Genomic DNA, 20009 nt, shown 5'->3' with positions numbered 1-20009 from the left:
TCATTCTATCCACAGCAGAGTTTTGAAATAGCCCTCAAGCCAACGTTGTAAATTTGTAATAACATGTAAATTGACAACACTGGAAACTTGAGATTTAATGCAGGGAGATTGGCAGAAGTGAGGGAGGTTCGCTGGCAAGGGAGAGACGCAATCAAATAGTTGTATATTTTAAATCCTTCCCATAGCTGTCACGAAGCAGAGGATGTGCAACCGTGACAAAGTACATATTGTAAATGAGACCAAAAGCAAAATGAAGGCATCAGAAAGGTTTGTATGTGAGCAGTCATGGGTTAGGGTTAACCCTAACCCTACGATGTAGCCGTCAGTCAATCTGAAAGTGTGATTTAAAATTAGCCCTTGGGTCACTTTCACCTGCGGTGTACAGCGTCAATGACCTCGGTCCACTCAGAGTGACAGCTCGTGACAGAGTTTTACATGTGATGGTGGAGCCCTTTCAAGAAAACCAATCCAGGGTGTTTGATCTCTGAAGGAACCGTTTGGATTTTCAAGGCTAGGGTTAGGGTTAGGGTTAGGGTCAGGCTAACCCAAGGCTAACCCTAACCACCAGAGACTGGCCGAGCATTTTAGGGAAAACAGCCGCGTGGAATCATTTATAAAAGACTTCATTGAACAGTCTGCCAAACATTCACATGGCTTCAGTCATCAACTAGAGGCGCACTGTCACAATTACGTTTTCAGTTTTGTAGGTGTGAAATAATCTCAACGCCTCGCTGAGCAGCAGTGAACACAACGCTTTTCTCCCAAGATCCTTCACTCATCTCCTGTCTCCTCATCACACACTTGTGTTCATGTTGGTACACTTGTCACTCTTAAAATTAAAACTATATTACAAATGAAGAATGTCAACATGATTGTGTAACTGTGCGGTTTGGAGCGGATGTCGTCAACATAGAACCCTGGACTTGACTTCATCTTAAATGAATGTTTCAATTTGGTGCAAAAGCCATCACCACCAAACTCAACGAAGGCCTTTTGTGACCGTTTGAGCCACACAACAAAGTCTCAAATTGTTTGGATTTGCAAGTCTTCACATTTTGAAACTGTAAACAGCGACTAGAATAGAATTTGTTCTGTAAGACATAAAAAAAAATATGCTTTATGTTTAAAATGTGTACAATTGATTTGTGAGATGGTTCAGGTTCTGCTGAAGCAAGACCTGAACGACTTTAACTGGGGGGAGGGGGGAGGGAGGTCTGGTTTCAACCCACAGTTGCACTGGTGTCAACGCTGAAGCCACTTGAGGTAGACAGGAAGACGTCTTCAGACTGTCTCAACCCCAGGAGTCACTTTAAGGTTTGACCACTGGGAGGCGCTGGGGTGCATTGATTTATTTTTCAATGCCTTTTTCTATTTCCTTCACTCCTGGTCAATGAATCTATTTTTGCGAAGCTCGTTGTTCCTGCTATTCAATTGGTTTCTTTATGCTAGACTGATGTGGGTGGGGGCTCTGTGTGTGGGAGGGGGGAGTGGTTAAATGCTATGTATGTCTATCTTGTAATGTAATGTTTTCTCAGGACCCCCTTGAAAATGAGATGGCAAATCTAAAGGCTCGATCCTCCAAATTCACAGTAACATGACTGTGGGGGGGCTGAGGCGATGTGAAGGACGGGATCGAGGGGGGAAAGGGGGGGGTGTCGAGGGGCCACACGTCACTGCCTCGAGTCTCCAGCAGCAAAATCTCAAGCACAAACAGCACAGGGTTCATTTACAACAAACACCTTCGTCTTTAAGGGGGGGGTTTATATGGCATCAATGTCCCTTTGACTCCCTCCAAGAACACACACACATTGGTTACAAGTCAAAGACTCCCTTGATCTGACTTCATGCCCATTAACAGTCTCACAATATTCTAGAGTTTAAAAAATAGAATCTGGACTTCCAGTGAATGTTTTCCTACTTCAAGTTTAGAGGTCGCCTCTGAAACATGTCAAGGTCAAGAGGCTCCTCCCCACGCGTGCACACACACACACACACGCACGCACACGCACACGCACACACACACACACACACAATGTATATATATCTATTTATATATATATATATATATATACATATACATATTTATATATTCAAAGAATTCTTAGCTGAGAAATTAGGCAGAGTTTTCATGTTCAGTGAGAAGGAATTCATTCAGCAGTTTCCCTTCTTCAGTTTCTATTTGTGGGGAAGTTCTACAACATCACTTCAACTCCAGAGGAGCAGGAAGAAGAAGAAGCGGTGGAGATGAGGAGGCTCTGTGAAGTTCACGCACCAGGCCTGGAGACCTTCAGCTGGGTGTCAGCGGTCACCGAGCGGCGCTGGAGCAGCAGAGCGAGACTAGGGGGGGGGGGCAGGGGGGGTCAGGGGAGCAGGTTCAGCGGAACACCAGGTGAGACATGGTGCTGGACTTGAAGTTGAGCTGATCGTTGGGCACGAAGCTGTGCTGCGGGTTCTTCCTGGTGCAGGTGTCAAAGGAGTAGAGGGAGTAGCAGGAGCCGCACGACACCTTGGAGCAGGACAGGCAGGTGTGCGACGCCGCCGGCATGTCGCAGAAGCCGCAGCGAGGCCCCAGGTTCAGCAGCTCGCTGGCGCCGCTGCTCTTGCTCAGGGCGGAGGAGGTGGTGGTCTTACTGGGGAACAGCTTGGTGGCGGCGAGGGGCTGCGGGTGGGGGTGGGCGTGGCCCAGGGTGAGGGGGTGGGGCGGGTGGGCGTACACCGACAGCTTGTCCCGCACCAGCGGCCGCTGGGCCCTGGGGTGCAGCTCCTGCGGGGGGGCGCAGCAGGGGGCGGGGTCCAGGTGGTGGCAGGCGGAGCAGAGGGTCCCGTCGCAGCGGCGGCAGGGGGCCGAGGAGGGGGGGCAGCCCCCCCCGCAGCCCTGGCACTGCACCCCTCCCCCGCCGCCGTGGCCCTTGAGCAGCCAGCCGTCCCGCAGGCGGGAGGAGGGGGTCTGGCGCCCCCCCGCCGGACCTCCCCCGCCCCCCCGCTCCGTGTACAGGTCGATCTCGTCCAGCGACGACAGCTGATAGGCCGAGGGGTGGGCGTCGGCCGCGGGGGGCGGAGCCTGCACGGGGAAGAAGTCGACGGCGGGGGGGCCGTAGGAGGAGGGAGGGGGCGCCACCGAGAAGAGCGAGGAGGGGGCGGGGAGGGCGGCGGGGGGCCGCAGGATCTCGTCCTTCTCGTCCTCCTCGGCGTCCACCAGCAGCGGCTCCTTCCGCAGGCTCAGCGACGCCTTCAGCACCGGCCTGCAGGTGGCGCCGTGCCAGTGGCCGGCGCCGTCCGTCACGTCCACCGACTTGGACGGACGGCCGCCTCGCCGCAGCTGGTAGGCGTGCGGCCGCTCGGCGTCGGGCGGCCGCACCGCGAGCCGAGCCACGTCGGCGCCGAGGCTGTCGCGCCTGCGCAGGGCGTCGGCGCAGCCAGCGGCGTCGTCCCGGCAACCTCGGCGCAGCTGCAGCGCCTCCAGCTCCGAGGCCGAGCCGCGGGCCAGCGACACCACCTCGCCCAGCAGGCGGCACTCGGCCTGGGCCAGGAACAGCTCGAAGGCCAGCTGTCGCAGGTGGGCGGCGGAGGCGGCGCCCCCCGGTGGCTCCTGCAGGCGGAAGTGTGAGTCGCGGTCGCAGCCGTAGCCGATGACGCGCATCAGGGTTCGCAGCTCGCCGTCCGACACCACCGACTTGAGGTTGTAGACGTACGGACCCGTGAAGGTCTGGAAGACAAACGGGGTCAAAGGTCAGGTCAACGGTCAGCAGCCTGTGCAAGTCACAGTTTGGAAACAACTCTAATTTCATTCAGGTGGTGTTTGGGGTCAACGACCTTTCTGAACCTGAGACCTCCTTCAGTCTGGTGGGCTCTCCTGACGTCAACTCTCAGTTATCAATGATTATTAATGCTGATCACACAAACGACCTCTCGATAATTAACAATGTTGGACAACACAGGATTTTAGAGTTGTGCTATTTTTCAAACAGGCCTGCAGGGGGCGACTCATTTGGTCAAAGGGGGGGAGTGCCACCTGTTGCCCACGGGCAGCGTGTTGGTGACCCCTGGTCTAGAGGTTACAAAGGTCAAGCCAATAAAATAACATTGGCCAAGCGAGACACAAGTTGTCATTTTAACTTTTAACTGCCACAAGTCTGAAGCCTCTTGGCCGACTTTGCTTGACCAGGAGCAGTTTGGCCTCGGGGTCGGGGTCAGGGTAAGGGTCTGTCTGCTACCTTGATGCACCTGAACTCCTTCTTCCAGTACAGCAACAGGTTGGTGCAGATGGTTTCCAGGGTCAGGATCAGGGTCAGGGTCAGGGTCAGTGTCAGGGTCAGGGTCAGGGTCAGTCTGCTTTACCTTGATGCACCTGAACTCCTTCTTCCAGGGATACAGCAACAGGTCAGGGTCAGTGTCAGGGTTAGGGTCAGTGTCAGGGTCAGGGTCAGGGTCAGTCTGCTTTACCTTGATGCACCTGAACTCCTTCTTCCAGGGATACAGCAACAGGTTGGTGCAGATGGTCTCCAAGGTGTGGAAGGCTTTCTCCAGGCTCTTGAGGTTCGCCCCCTTCTGGCAGCGCAGAGAATTCTCCACCACTTCGTAAAAAGGCACCATGCGGAAGCGCTGGCCCGGGTCGGGCTGGTAGGCGCCCAGCAGCGCGGTGGCGATGGACAGCAGGGCCTCCAGGTCCTTGTGCCAGCTCTTTTTCTTCCTCCTCTCCACGTGAGCCTCGTCCTGGTGCTCCAGCGCCGTCAGGTACCTCCGGAACACGTCCTCCTTCAGCTTGGCATCCATGATCCACGGTTCTGAGACAGCCTCACCTCTCTGAGCGCATCCTGCAGTGCAACGTCACCATAGTTCACTGCGCGGGCTGACACGCACTCCACATGACTGGAGCACGGAGGGCAGGATGAGGGAAGAGACCTCGAGTGGAGTCACAATCCTGCCGCACTCGTCCGGCGCCGTCACTCGGCACAGCTGGGGTGCGGCCTGTGCGGACGCTTGCGTGCGTGCATTGCTGCCGTTGTTGTTTCTGGGAGGCGGAGCTCCTTCACATCTGCCACTTCCTCGATCTGATCACTTGCGGAGTTCAAGGTCATTTATCTCAAGAGGCAGCGCTTCGTTGTTGCGTCTCCAGGCTGTGGAAGACGTCACAAAGATTTATGAAAATGCAATTTTTCTGAATATGACAAATTCCGATAGGGTTAGGGTTAGGCTGATACTTCTGTCTGGGATAGGGTTAGGCTGATATTAGGGTTAGGGTTAGGCTGATACTTCTGTCTGGGATAAAGTATCTTCTTCCTACGAGAGAAGAACTGTGTCACCACAAGAAAGAAAAGTTTTGAAATTAATGTCAAATTTCAGATGAAAGTCGACATTTTAAGATTAAAGTCAACATGTTGAGAATAAAGTCACAATTGTGTGATTTTGCCACCATCAACTGGATCAGTTGTCTACCACAAAGCCCGGCTGGATGGCACGCAGGTGGAACTGCCCACTTCCAGCCACTGAATGACCAACCAAGGCGGCAAACTCCCAGTGATGTAGCGTCACTGCTGTGAGGTGAGTGCACTGGATGACTGTCAACACTGGCGGCTAACTCGGGCGGTCGCCAGTGGATCAGCGCCAGCCACAGTTCCAAGGAAACTACAAAGTAGGTCACAGGTTCGTGCCTTCTGTCTTTAAACTTTGACTTTTTTCACAACGTTATACACAGTATCAAAACTTCTGACGTCAATTTAGAAATTTTGACACAAAATGGAAACTTGAAAAACAAGGTTTTATGGAATAGGCAAAAAAAAATTAAAAAAAAAAAATTAAATCCCTGTTCACACAATTTAAATGGCACAGGCATTGTGTGTTCAATTGTGAACGTGATGCATCACTTGAGACACCATCAGTTGTATAATGACGCGGTAGAAGTGAACTGAAGGAGTTCATTAGTAGAAAACAAGGAAGTCACACCGCCGTCCTATCCGGTTCAGCTGTAAAGTCTCTACTTGCTATTGTGAATCATGGGAGGCTGCACTCAGATGCGGACGCATTGTTTACTGATGTGCAGATGTGACTGAGTCAGTAAACGCCACCAAAGAGCTGAAAGTCAGCGCACGGAAAGACGAAAGCCGCCTTTCGCCTCAGGAAGTTGAACGACGCGTCTCAGCGTACAAGGTCCGTCCATTAGCACTGCGCATTGGCCGAACCGAGCCGAAGCAGTGCGTCACGACCGGCGTTGACGACCGTCAGAGGGGTCCGTGTGACAGCTTACACGTCGGAAAATGCGAAGATGACTGAAAGGAGAGACGAGCCTCAGTCACCGAGTGAGCAGAAGGTGAAGCAGTGCCGCCCATTGAAGGCAGCTGGCTGCTAGCTGGCTGCTAGGTGGCTACTAGTTAGCCGCTGCTGCTGCCGCCGCCGCTGCTAGCAGGGCGGGCAGTCGCAACACTCTCATCTTGAAGGCCGTCAACCAACGTAAACACACATCTGCGACCTCACGCCCGCGTGGACACGCGTAATTATAGAGCTTTAGTTTTCTGGAGCGGCCACGCGGTTTGATAAACAGCCTCACATCTTACCTTAAACAATGCTAACCGCAGGTAGCTACGCCTCCTCAGCTGGAGGAAATTCCCATCATTGCAGTGCGCATGCGTGCTGTTCTGACAGTTCATCAGCATCCGGAAACCACGTGCTGTTTAAAGGTGGGAATAACGCAGCGGCAGCAGGAGCGACGCGGCAGTGAGACCCGACCTCAGTCTTCGGCACAATATTATTAATAAATAATAGATTTGTAAAATGTATTCAGTCTAGTTGTGCATCAGCAAGAAGACCTTAAAATTCTACCCAAACATGAAGAATAAACCTTGACCTTTCCTCCTCGTCCTGGTTTACTGCGTGTCAACGTCCACTTCTTTAATCCCTTTTATTGAAACAACACCCTAAAAAAACAAAAAAAAACAAAACACACACACACACACACACACACACAAACAAAACGGTCTTTTCATTGACAAACTGTTGGCAATTCATTCATTCATTCATCTTCTGTACCCGCTTATTCCTGTTCAGGGTCACCGGGGTCTGCTGGAGCCTCCCAGCTGTCTCAGGGCGAAGGCAGTTGGTAAAACCTTCATCTAAAACACAAACAGTTCAAAGGTGAGTAAAAATGAGTGAGTTATTTCCTTGGGAATTTGTTTATATATAAATTGTACCTCGAAGTAGTTTGGAATCACTGTACTTTGACTTGTGTAATTATTCAGTGGCTTACACGTGCATGAGCGAGAATCCCTCTGATTTTCCAGCGTCTGCTCTTCCAGTGACGCGACTACAAGAAAAACATTTTTACCTGGATTTTTATTTGTTGGATTTGAAGTTACAGGAAATGTTTCTTCTGTCTGATTAAATGTTTGTTAACAGATGAGTACCAGAGTATATAAGTACTGTATTACTCGTCAGAAATTATTTGGATCTCTACATGAGTCATATTTATATTATAATGAAGTAAAAAAAAGTCAACATAATGAATATATATATATATATATATATATATATATATATATATATGTATGTATATATGTATATGTATATATATATGTATATATATATATGTATATGTATATATATATATATATATATATATATATATATATATATATATATATATATATATATATATATATATATATATATATATATATATGTATGTATATATGTATATGTATATATATATGTATATATATATATATATATATGTATATGTATATGTATATATATGTATATACATATGTAGTGTATTACGGGCTGATGATGACTGTGGAATAGTTAGCAATGGGTCCATGTTTTGATTTCCTTTCTTAACAGGACGGTCCCCTGTCAGCGATCTCTCCGCCCCCTGTGCGTGAAAGAAGAGAAGCGGTGACGTCGCACAGCAGCAGCAGCAGCGGCGGCAGCGGCAGCAGCGGTCAGTAGAAGACTGACTGTGAAGAAAAGAAATGGCGATGCTTGGAGGATTTAACGGCGCACAGCACAAGAAGAACGTGTCGGACGGCGGCAGCGACGTGTCAGAATTCGTGTGTCCGGTGTGTCTGGAGATCTTCGACAGTCCCGTCACAACACAGTGCGGCCATACGTGAGTTGCTGCCTTTATTCCATCGTCCTCCCGTCAACCCACGGCTGCTGTTAGCAATGCGCTGCTACGCTGTGTTGAAGCGGCAGCGGAGGGAAGTGTTCGCTTTGTGGACATTTCGAGCCGCCGCGGTTGTTTGACGTCCTGCAAATCGCGCTCGTCGACGCGGTTCGACCTCGTAGTTTGATGGCGTTGACTGAAATATTCGGAATTAGCGACGCCAGCTCGTTTAATCAGTTTCAGTTTTGTTTACATCAAAAAGAACGCGCCTTGTGGGAGTTGTAGTCCGCGGCGTCACTGTTTGGACTCGTTCAGCTGCTCTAAAAGACTACAAGTCCCTGCGCCCTCTTGAGGCGGGGACTTCCATGGGATTTACAGGAAGATCAAGCACAGTTTGATGAGAGCTGACAGGAGTGTCGAGCCATTTTACTGGAACACGTGATAATCCACCGGGCCGAAGCAAACATTCCTTCTGCCATCACAAACAACTTGAAATGAATTCTTGTCACTGCTGTCTTAAAGCGAAGCCGCATCCAAGATATCACTTTGCACAACAGTCACTGACCCACATTGCCTACAGAACCCATCCCAGTGTAAAATGGTCCCAGTTACTGAGTGCTGCCTCTGACCTCCTGCACTCACCTGCAGTCACCTGCAGTCGCCCCCGAGTGGCAGGAACCACCTCCTGCAGTCGCCCCCTAGTGGCAGGAACCTGATGAATGAACGTTCAGAAACAGCTTCAGTGAATCTTTGCACCAACACAACACTGTGTGTGTGTGTGTGTGTGTGTGTGTGTGTGGACAGGTTTTGCCAGAGCTGTTTGCAGGAGTGTCTGCGACCACAGAAGCCAGTTTGTGCCGTGTGCCGGGCAGGACTGGGCCACTGGACCAGAGCTGCTGAGCTGGAGGCCCTCATCCAGTCAACACGAGCGGCCTGCAAAGGCTGTGGCATCCAGGTGTGAATGATGACACTTGACACTTTTTGTTGGCTCCCTGCTGGGAAACGTGACTAATGAATCTTCCCTGGTGACACAGGTGGGCTTGGCTCAGATGAGAAGCCACACGGCCGTCTGCTCTAAATACCAGGAGTACATTGAGGAGGGAGTGAGGACAACAGCAAAGAGCCAGCCGCCCATCATCAGGTACAGAACAAAGGTTCACTCACAGGCTTCAGGTCCTCATGTCAGGGTTGCAAAAGATTCATGTTAAAAGGTCCAGTGTGTAAAATTTTGCTTCATTTAGAATTTTTATATTGGTCAAAGCTGAACATCCTGCCCATAAATACATGCATCAAAGTGTGAAACTGGCAGTGCAATAAAAGTCATTGGGTTTGTGTCCCCTGACACAGCAGTCAGGGTCTGCATCCCACTGGCCAGCCCTGGAGAGGGCGCTGGTTCTTCTTTAAAATACCCAAATATTCCACACTGGACCTTTCAAAGCTTGATCCCGGGTCTGAAAGCAGAATGAATTCTGGGGAATCCAAGATGAATCTTTTTTCTCACTCAGGTCTCCTGAAGGTTGAGCCACTGCAGTCCTCGTACTGCGTGTGCAGTGTCTGGTGACAGTGGTGTAGCTTGACTGTGTGTTTGCTTGTGTTCCAGTCCAGTGCCAAACCGCTACACCTTCAGCTGCCCGTACTGCAGCTGCCAGAACCTGGACCAGGACGGCCTGGTGGAGCACTGCACCTCTCAACACGCTCGGGACTCTCGCCAAGTGGTAGGAAGAGGAGGGCGTGGCAGTGCCCCTCTCCCGCCCCCCCGGCCCCTCACGGTGCTTTGCTTGTGTTGCAGGTGTGCCCCATCTGTGCCTCCATGCCTTGGGGGGACCCCAACTACAGGAGCGCAGACTTTTTCCAGCACCTGAAGATCCGACACACCTTCTCTTACGACACTTTTGTTGTAAGTGAAGCCGACAACACACGGAATGAAGCGCTGTTGCATTACGACTGTTTGTAAATGCAGTACTGCTGCTGGTGCTGACGTGTTGTCTCCACTCTGCAGGATTACTCCACAGACGAGCACACAATGATCCAGGAGGCTCTACAGCGCTCCCTTCTGGACAACTAGAATGGTGATGAACAATCCATTGAGGGGGGGGGGGGGGGGCTGGGTCAGTTAGCATCAGAGGGCTTTTATCTTCACTTCAAAGGATTGTAGTATTGTGATTCTGTGAGTAATTCACAGGCAGTTGGTTGTGTTCATATCAATTAATGGGTTTATCATGCAATCTGCTTTTTCACAACAAAGGCGAACTGTCCTGTGTGAGTTAGGAGTGACACTGTGTGAGTTAGGAGTGACACTGTGTTCCTGGTGTGATCTCTAATCCTCCCTTACTTGAGTCTGTAGACTTGATAGTTTGTTATATATATTAAGATATGTTTGGTCGTCGCTGAGCGAGGTTGTGATTACAGTGCCCTGCTGTTGATGCTGGATGTGAGTGTGGATGTGACTGGGAACTGCAATACGAGGGTTCGACCACTAGGTGGCTACAGCTTGCCAGCAAAAGAAAAAAAAAACCTAAACAAACTTCCTTGGGTGAAGTTGACGGCTGTGTCAACAGGAAGTCAATATACTTGTGACTCTGCATGTTTTCTTTTAAAAGCGGTGAGCAATATTTTGTTTCCTGTTTTGACTTTAGATTCAAGATGTCTTTTTTTATGCTCTCCCAGCTGTGTTTGTGAGGCAGAGTTTGTTCATATTGTGTCTAGAAATCTACTGCAAAGAATAAACAAGGAGTTTATTCAAACCAAGCCAGAAAAGGCCGTTTGCTTTTGTAATATTTCTCCCTTCTGTCCCTGTGACTCCTCCTCCTGAACCTGGCCTAACCCTCACCCTAACCTGGCCTAACCCTCCTGAACCTGGCCTAACCCTCCTGAACCTGGCCTAACCCTAACCCTAATGAACACGTGGGGCATGAGTGAGTCACAAAGGAATTCCAAGATTTTTACATTTTGATTCCAAGTTATTTGTATGTTAATGGAAACCACAAGGTGGCAGTAGAGCTCCACCATCATGTAGTCAGGTTCTCTCCAGCTGCTGACGGTGTGGTTTAAAGCCTGGGCTCTGATCGAACACAGCAGGATAAAATGTTCCTGCACAGCGACCGCTCGAGCACACGGTGGCGCTCTGCTCAGCGCTTCATTTATTTTGCTGGCTTTCTAAATCCTCTCAATCACTGCCAAACACTTCACAAAGAAAAGGAAAAACAAATGTTATTCAATGCTTCCACAGAACAGTCGGACCTGTTTAGTTCTCTCACTTTCTTGCAATGTAAGTTTTTGTTTGATTTCATAAATGTGCTGTTTTGTGACAACGGTCATCGTCTCCCGTGATTGGCTCGCTGACGCACGAGCGAGCGTGGACGGAACCACACACTCCCAGATTCTGTAGCTCAGCAGAACCTCAATGCCTTCTCACGCTGTCTCCGGTGCCACTTCTCCTTCGATGTTGACTTTCCAATAAAATATATTAATTTTCTACATGCACCTCGTACACTGAGTCTCTCTTCCTCTCCCCCTGCAGACCAGGATGTTGTCTCTTGTGTCAGACCTGCTGTTAGTGGCTGCTAAATCCTGATACATTAAAGCTCTTTAATTATTCAAACCCTGGACCGAAGAATCCCAACAGTGATTTATACCTATGTATATGAGACTTGGGGGGGGGGGGGCATTCAATGGTTTGACAAATGTATGTGTGAGAGGAAACGTGTGAGGAGCATCAACTCTGAATATTATGATGACACCTGAAGTCATAACGACCTGGACCAGAACCTGGACCAGGACGGCCTGGTGGAGCACAAAGTAAAGCGACTGTGAGCTCCTGGAAAAGAGCTTTATAAATAAAAAACATTATTATAACGATGAGAATCACACCAAGAGTGGAAAAGGTGTCATTAACACACAACTGAGTGTTGAAGATATCAAAAAGCAGCTGCTGACCCTTCAGTGTTGTAATGCGTTGGCTTTCAAGGCAGTGTTGTGTCATAGCAACAATGATGGTGCAATGTGTGTGTGTGTGTGTGTGTTCATATGTGAGGTGTGCTGATGATGAAACGTGGCCTCTCATCTCTTCATGCCTTTGTAATTACTGTAGCTGAATAATAATACAGTGTCTCACCTAGCTGCTTTATGTAGACTCACCCACCAAACTTCTTGATTTAGTCCCCCCCCCCTGCCTCCACCCTTTCTTTTTCCCCCTTTTCTTTTTTATCTTCCCCTCCCCCGATCAGATTGTTGCTCCTGGCAGCGAGGAGACGTTGGCTGTGATAGAACTAACGAGGTACTGCAGCGCTCCTGGGCAGGAAGGAAGTGGAGCCGAAAAACACGGCAGAACCAAAGTCTTTCTTGTCTGTTTGGTGGCGCAGCTTAGAAAAAAAGGTGGGGTGGGGGGGGTGAAGGTGGGGAATAGGAAAAGGAAGAAAGGGGGGAAAACGGGAAGAAAAGTGAACACATTGAATAAAAATTTCATAAAGTTCAGCGAGTGGTTTCTTTGATGCGAGCGATAGCTGCTGTGTGCAGTCTGCAGGCTCTGGAGGCAGCAATTAATGCGACATGTGCCCAGAGGGGGGAGGGGGGGGGGTGAGAGGCTCTTCACGTCTTTGTCTTCTTTCATCCCATTTGCACACCACCTCCACGTACTGCACTCTACTCTTGAAATGTAGCCATGTTGACTTGAGCAATAAATGGCAATAATATCAATCAATCAATCAATCAATCAATCAATTGATGTTTTGTCCAGCGCTAAGTCACACCCAAGGGCGTCTCAAAGCGTCTTTGTACAATCAGAGGAAAACCAACTGAACACTCCAGAACAGCAGGGGGCGACAGTGGGAAGAAACCTGGAGCAGGTCTAGACTACAGGAGTCACAGACCTGGAGCAGGTCTAGACTACAGGAGTCAGAAACCTGGAGCAGGTCTAGACTACAGAAGTCAGAGGTCATCGGCTTTGACCAGTTGGGGTGAAGAGGAAATACAGAAAATGTAGAGAGAGAGCGAGAGCGAGAGACAAAGCTCTCAGAACATATGTATATGTGTGTGTGTATGTATATACATATATATTTGTGTGTGTGTGTGTGTGTGTGTATAAAGAAAGACGCATATATGACATATTTACATACAAACATGATAATAAATATAAATGTTGTGTTGCTTGACATCAAATGATTCCCAATGTAAAGATACTTCACTGTGTAGCAGTGGGCTTCATTTACAGTGTAATACAGTGCAGCACTTTGTGTTGTAGCTGTTTCCTGATTCAGGCTGACAGAGAGACTCCAGGGCGCCACCTGGCTGCTCAGGGAGGAAACACAGAGGCATCTCGCTTTCACTGCAGCAGCAAATGTATCGATCCACACCAATGGTAACGTATCAATGCATTCATCAATGTCACATTCTCCTCAGGTCTTTGCTTCAAAGAGATTTTGCAGTCCACGAGAAAACGGCGGTCAAAGTAGAACCTCATCTTCCTCACCTGAACATGAGGCAACCAAATGCTAACGCAGCGGCCCCAGACCTCAAGAGTGTCCACATGATGAAAACTTTGATACTCACCTGAGGGGTCAAAGTCACCTGAGGCGTCAAAGTCACCTGAGGCGGAGTTTCCACTCCAAACTTTTCCAAATGGTCCCACAGTGAAGGAGGAGAGAAGGGAAACAGTCACATGTTCCAACCAGCCAGACTGTGTGTGTGTGTGTGTGTGTGTGTGTGTGTGTGTGTGTGTGTGTGCATCAATTAGACATATAAAGTGACATGTGCAGCAGTAACTCCTGTTTTAAATGACTTTTTATGCAGTATTCCAACTTCCACAGGTGCAGGCTTTGAAAAAGAAGAGAAAGGTGAAGCGTGTCAGTGATATTAGAAATTGTGTAACGCACACACACACACACACACACACACACACACACACACACACACACACACGTTGACAAGAGACAGGAAGTGCTCTCATGCCTGGAAAGTTCCCCCTCTCGCTCTTTGCGATCTTTTCCCCATTTGTGCTGAGGCAGGTATCTGTGATGGGGGAGAGGGGTGGGGGGGGTTGGGGTGGGGGCTGAGAGGAGCATTGGGAGTTCACTCACCGTAAAATTCCTCAAAGTCAGGAGAAACAGGAAGGAGCGGGAATCCTGCCGCCTGGCTCCTCTGCTGCTGCTGCTGCTGCTGCTGCTGCTGCTGCTGCTGCTGCTCGGGCAGGTCGCTCCTCTGGAATGTTTGAAGACAAAGTGCCGCTGGGCTTCCCCGACATCAATGCTGCTGCTGCATTGAGTCCTCTTCCGCTTTTAAACTCTTAACAAGCAGCCCCCTGCCGCAGACACACACTCGCTCCTTGTTGTGCGAGCCCGAGAGCGAGAGGCTCAACTTTGATTTCACTACGCCTGCAACCGACTTGGCTCTGTGTTGGCAAAGGTAAAAAACAAGCCGCACATCTTGTGTCTCTTTTGCCCCCTCTTGAAGCTGCCAATGTTGCTCCGCAGCTCCCAGGGACTTCACACTTCCCCTCTGAAAGCAGAGTGTGTGTTGTGTAAATGGACTGGAAGTTCATGTCCAAGCATGACACCTCCTCTCCAACACCTCCTCACTCCTCCTGGTCATCGCTTCTGCTCACATGGTTCTCGGAGTCAGTGAAAGTAAATATGAAAAGCATTGACGCAGCAGTCGTCAACAACCAGGAGGAGCAGGAGGACCAGGAGGAGCAGGAGGAGAAGGAGGAGCAGGAGGAGTAGGAGGACCAGGAGGAGCACGAGGAGAAGGAGGAGCAGGAGGAGTAGGAGGAGCAGGAGGAGCAGGAGGAGCACGAGGAGCAGGAGGAGCAGGAGGAGAAGGAGGAGCACGAGGAGTAGGAGGAGCACGAGGAGCACGAGGAGCACGAGGACCAGGAGGAGCAGGAGGAGCAGGAGGAGCAGGAGGAGAAGGAGGAGCAGGAGGAGGAGGAGGAGCATGAGGAGCACGAGGAGCAGGAGGACCAGGAGGAGCAGGAGGACCAGGAGGAGCAGGAGGAGCACGAGGAGAAGGAGGAGCAGGAGGAGGAGGAGGAGCACGAGGAGCACGAGGAGCAGGAGGACCAGGAGGACCAGGAGGACCAGGAGGAGCACGAGGAGCACGAGGAGAAGGAGGAGCAGGAGGAGGAGGAGGAGCACGAGGAGCACGAGGAGCAGGAGGACCAGGAGGAGCAGGAGGAGCAGGAGGAGAAGGAGGAGCAGGAGGAGTAGGAGGAGCAGGAGGAGCAGGAGGACCAGGAGGAGCAGGAGGAGCAGGAGGAGCACGAGGAGCCCGAGGAGCACGAGGACCAGGAGGAGCAGGAGGAGCAGGAGGAGCAGGAGTTTGATTTCTTTATTTATTCACTTGAAAAATCCGCACAGCCGCTGAACTAATATTTGAAAGTTAAGCCCGCAAAGGTGTAAACGAAGGGGGAGCCACGTCCCTTGTGTGTGTGTGCGTGTGTATGTGTGTGTGTGTGTTACAATGGAACATCAAGCCAAGTGAGGCAAATGGATCTAAATTTTGCTCCCCCTCCGCGTCCCCCAGTAGACCAGCTAAGATGTGCGTGCGTGCGTGTGTGTGTGTGTGTGTGTGTGTGTGTGTGTGTGTGTGTGTGTGTGTGTGTGTGTGTGCGGCCCGAGGCTATTATTCCCCCATTAATTTTTCCATTTGAAATCAAACCTCAGCGGGAGTGCATGAGGGAATCATGGAGGGCCAGAAGACTGCAGTCAGGAGAACCTCAGCTCAGAGGTTCAGGGAAGAGGGGGGGCGCCAAGTATATGAGTGGTAGCAGCAGCAGCAGCAGTTGATGTCCAACAGGGGGGGCAATTTCCCTGCAGCAGAGGAACTTCACTTGGCTCCCCAGCATTTGAATGCCTTCATAGAAGTGAACACAGTGATGGCATCTGGTGAAGCCTCCAGGAACCAGCAGACACCTTGCTGTCTGATATTTGACCTTGCATTCCAAACCACCTGATCAGTAGGGGGCGCTGTGGACGCTGGTGCAGGTTTGACACTGACTCTGGGGCCTCCAGCGTGGAGTTTGCATGAGGCTATGTGGTTTCTTCCAGTTTGCTCCTGAAGAACAAAGAAAGAGAAATGAGTTGAAGATGCAACTCTGCATTCATTCATCTTTCATTCATTCATCTTCCATACCTGAGCTCAGGGTCCCAGGGCTCTGCTGGAGCCTCCCAGCTGTCATAGGGTGAAGGCAGGGTGACACCCTGGACAGGTGGCCACACTCTATATTTACTCAATTCAAATCAACACAACACACATCAGCAGTTGCTTTCTTTTTGTTGTTGTTTTTCAAGAGCTTCAAAAAGTCTTCTAACAAACTGGGAATGAAGACGCTGCTTTGCTTTCCATTGACATTCCAGCAACACGTTTCCTCCATGATATCCCAGGATACATTGTTTCCTCACCACAACACTCCATGCATCTGCTGCTGCTCCGCGACCCCCCTCTGGCACAATAGGTCAATCTGGGTGGTTCTGGCCCGGCTCTGGTGTGGAGTGGACCTTCTCACCCTCATGGACGCCGCCTACACATCTTCCTCGTGTCACAGCTCCTTCAATTTCCATCCATCCCCCCCCCCCTCCCACACACACACACACACACCCACACACACACACACACACACACACACACACCCCACCCTCCACCCTCCGTCTTTCTTTGCTAAAAGTGCCGGTGCTTGCTGATCTGTCAATCAGGTGTTGTCCTGTTGTGGCCGTGTGTGACAGCGGCCACACACCTCCAGCGGCTGGCGGCTCGATGATTAACCAGGCAGGTAGTGAGTCACAGTGCTCACAGTGCTGACGCTACAAACACACTGACAGCTGATTTGGAAGACAATGCTCCCGGCTCCCTCTACTTAACTTGTCACGGCGGTCCGAGCCCCCATTAACTCCTGACGGATCCCAAAAGATGGAGGGAAGCACATGTATTGAGCAGCATATATGTGTGTATATATATGTATGTATATATATATATATATATATATGTGTGTGTGTATTGCAATCCTGCTGTGGGAGAGTGGAAGAAACGGAGGTGAAGGTACAAAAGAAGACGACAGGAGTTGAAAATTGTCATCTGGAAACTTTTGATTTAAAATACATTTTCTTTGTTCACGTTGATTATTCTTATTTATATTCAATCTGATTTTTAACTCTTTCAGATATTAGATATCATTCATAACTATAATTGTATAAATATTTTATTTTTCATTTATTTTTAATTCTTCTCTTTGTGTCTGCTGCTGTAACTGCTGTTCTTCTTCTTCTTCTTCATCTTCTTCTTCTTCTTCTTCTTCTTCTTCTTCTTCTTCTTCTTCTTCTTCTTCTTCTATGGTCTTTAGTCAGGTTTGGCCGACGCTGTTGTGCAACAGTTGGTGTGTGTGTGAACTATGGAGCAGATTGATTCAAACTCTTCAACCATTTTTAACGTCTCATTTTTTCACCTATTGTGACCTTTGACCTTGTTGTGTTGTCCAACCAGTGTTGCAGTGTTGACTCAAAATGAAGGAAAACCAGATTTATTGTGACGTCATTACAGGATTTTTAATTTTGATGCCACAACCGTTGCAGATATTTGCTCAGATTTTGAATGAAGTCACGCAGACGATTAAATATTAACTCATCAACTTATTCATTATCATTAACTTCAAATGTCAGTTAGACTCAGGATGTGGGATCACTTTGCTGCGCCGACCATTCTGATGTCAAGAAGTCCAACGTGTCTTCTCAGACTTGCAGTCCAACGTTTCCCAATTATTAACCAGCCCTGCTGGGCACCATTCACATTCACGAGGCTTCACCTCCCTCCACTTCCTGTTGTCTCTGCAGCAGGAAGTGGCGGCGGCGGCAGCGGCGGCACATCTGTCAGTCAGACGGTGGCGTCCAAACACCTCATCACGGCTTAATGAGTAGCCGAGCTGCAGGTACTGAATCAAAGTGCTGACAAGAGCGTGGGGGGGAGGGGGGGGGGGTTAGGGTGGGAGGGAGGGAGGGAGGGAGGATGGGTGGGAGTTGTGTAGGTGGACAGAGGGACAGAAAAGGAGACGACAACAATAGCGTCACTTCATAAACACCTTGGTGACGAAACCTTTGACTCTGCAGAGAAAGACAAGCTCCTCCTCCTCCACCTCCTCCTCTTCCTCATCCTCTTCCTCCTCCTTCATCTCCTGGTCCTCCTCCACCACCTCATCCTTCCACCTCCTCCTCTTCTTCCTCCTCCTTCTCCTGCTCCTCTTCCTCCTCCACCTCCTCCTCCTCCCTCCTCTTCCACCTCCTCCTCTTCTTCCTCTTCCACCTCCTCCACCTCCTCCTCCCTCCTCTTCCACCTTCTCCTCCTTCTCCTCTTCCTCCACCTCCTCCTCCTGTTCTTCCTCCACCTCTCTCCTCTTCCACCTCCTCCTCCTGTTCTTCCTCCACCTTCTCCTCCACCTCCTCCTCCTGTTCTTCCTCCACCTCCTCCTCCCTCCTCTTCCACCTCCTCCTCCTCATCCACCGCCTCCACCTCCTCCTCCTCCCGTCTTCCTCAGACAGACGAGTGTGTCAGCGTCCCTTTGCAGCTAAACATTAATGTTCTCCTCCTGCAGAAGTGTTGGAGGTGAAAAGAGGGAAAACTGGACGGCCATGAAAAGACTGACGGCTCCATCCGACACCTTTGACTCTCTTCACTTGTGTGTGTGTGTGTGTGTGTGTGTGTGTGCCATCAGCAAATTCCTGGCCTGACGTGATGGTTCTATTGTCCTGCCCCCCCACTCCAGAGAAGATGGGCCTCTTTGTGCCCCCCCCCACCCCCCTTCCTTCAAGTTGTCCAATGTGCTCGTGTGCAAGTGGCTTCAGATGCTTCTTATCTTGTGTGGCTGTTTCCACCTGCATCCTCAATGACTTTTCTTGGCGGCAACATCCTGGACTTTAATGCTGGCAGTGGTGACGGTGGTTAGGAAGGTCACAGCGAAGGTCACAGGGGAGGTCGATCCCAGAGGGCCCTGGCAGGGAGAGGAGAAGATGAGACGCTTGAATGTAGGGATCGCTGATCACCGCACACACAGACCTGTTCCAGCAGCAGCAGCAGCAGCAGCAGCAGCAGCAGCAGCAGCAGCAGCAGCAGCAGCAGCAGCAGCAGCAGCAGACAGGTTTTATCCGTTTTTAGAATAGAATAGATAGAATAGAATAGATAGAACTTTATTGTCTGTTTTCAGTAATAAAAACAGAAATGTGTCTTGGACAGCTTAAGAAGAAAACCACTTGAGCACATTCACACAGATAACAATAATAAAGAGTGGGTGATTTTTTTCATGTTCAGAAGAGTTATTGCAGAGGGGATGAATGATTTTTTTTTGGATGTTCTTCCTGCAACATTCCTCCAGTGTGGAGCTGCAGGCCTCCTGCTGTGGAGCCGCCCACTGGCCCAGCGTCCTCCTCCCCAGGCCGCCTGCGTCTCCTCGGGGTTCCCGCTGCAATCATTAACCCTCCTCTGATCAATGCTTCTGCTGACTCTGATACATCAGCGCAGCCTTGCAGCTGCCATGTAAAGGAAGCGTCAACTCTGCGCTGCTGGTGACAGAGCACGTCCACTCCATCACCTCATCCAGGCCCAGCACACACACACACACACACACACACACACACACACACACACACACACACACACACACACACACACAGAGACTCACCAGAGGTGGTCAGAATCATGATTGTGATTAAACAGCGGTTCTGGTGTCACCGATGATCAGTTTTGGTTTTTCCACCAATCTCGTATTTGATTGGGCGGATTGTGAGGAGACGTTTAATCTGAATGAGTTTTGTTGCGTCGTCGTCCGTTCCAATGCGATTATCAGCATCTTTCTTTAATGACAGACACGTGACTATTTTGAGATGTTATCTTGTTCCAGTTCCAGCGGGAGCCTCCGTCTTCCTCAGAAGGTCAC

General features: G+C 50.0%; 2 protein-coding genes across 3 annotated transcripts; one reads left to right on the top strand and one right to left on the bottom strand.

Moving 5' to 3' along the window:
• Positions 1-1044: 1044 nt before the first annotated feature.
• On the bottom strand, positions 1045-6689 carry spata2 (spermatogenesis associated 2). Its single transcript, XM_076026095.1, has 4 exons — positions 6552-6689; positions 4444-5117; positions 1668-3706; positions 1045-1609 (listed from the first exon to the last, which is right to left on the bottom strand). Exons 2-3 carry the CDS (start codon positions 4771-4773, stop codon positions 2375-2377), a joined length of 1662 nt encoding a protein of 553 aa, XP_075882210.1. The 5' UTR covers positions 4774-5117; positions 6552-6689; the 3' UTR covers positions 1045-1609; positions 1668-2374.
• Positions 5411-11581, top strand: rnf114 (ring finger protein 114). Of its 2 annotated transcripts, none has more exons than XM_076026097.1 (8): positions 5411-5541; positions 7834-8101; positions 8903-9053; positions 9133-9239; positions 9699-9813; positions 9888-9995; positions 10098-10167; positions 11429-11581. In XM_076026097.1, exons 2-7 carry the CDS (start codon positions 7965-7967, stop codon positions 10161-10163), a joined length of 684 nt encoding a protein of 227 aa, XP_075882212.1. In that variant the 5' UTR covers positions 5411-5541; positions 7834-7964; the 3' UTR covers positions 10164-10167; positions 11429-11581. The 2 variants fall into 2 exon arrangements, with proteins under 2 accessions (XP_075882212.1, XP_075882211.1); XM_076026096.1 differs by having other exon boundaries at positions 5412-5541; positions 10508-11581.
• Positions 11582-20009: the final 8428 nt, after the last annotated feature.

The sequence above is a fragment of the Nelusetta ayraudi genome, unplaced genomic scaffold (genome assembly GCF_046127955.1).
Source record: "Nelusetta ayraudi isolate G7.1 ecotype Tasmania unplaced genomic scaffold, CSIRO-AGI_Nayr_v1 ptg000019l, whole genome shotgun sequence".
Taxonomy (NCBI): domain Eukaryota; kingdom Metazoa; phylum Chordata; class Actinopteri; order Tetraodontiformes; family Monacanthidae; genus Nelusetta; species Nelusetta ayraudi.
The sequence above is the reverse complement of the archived record's forward strand: the minus strand, read 5'-3'. Positions and strand labels throughout refer to the sequence as shown.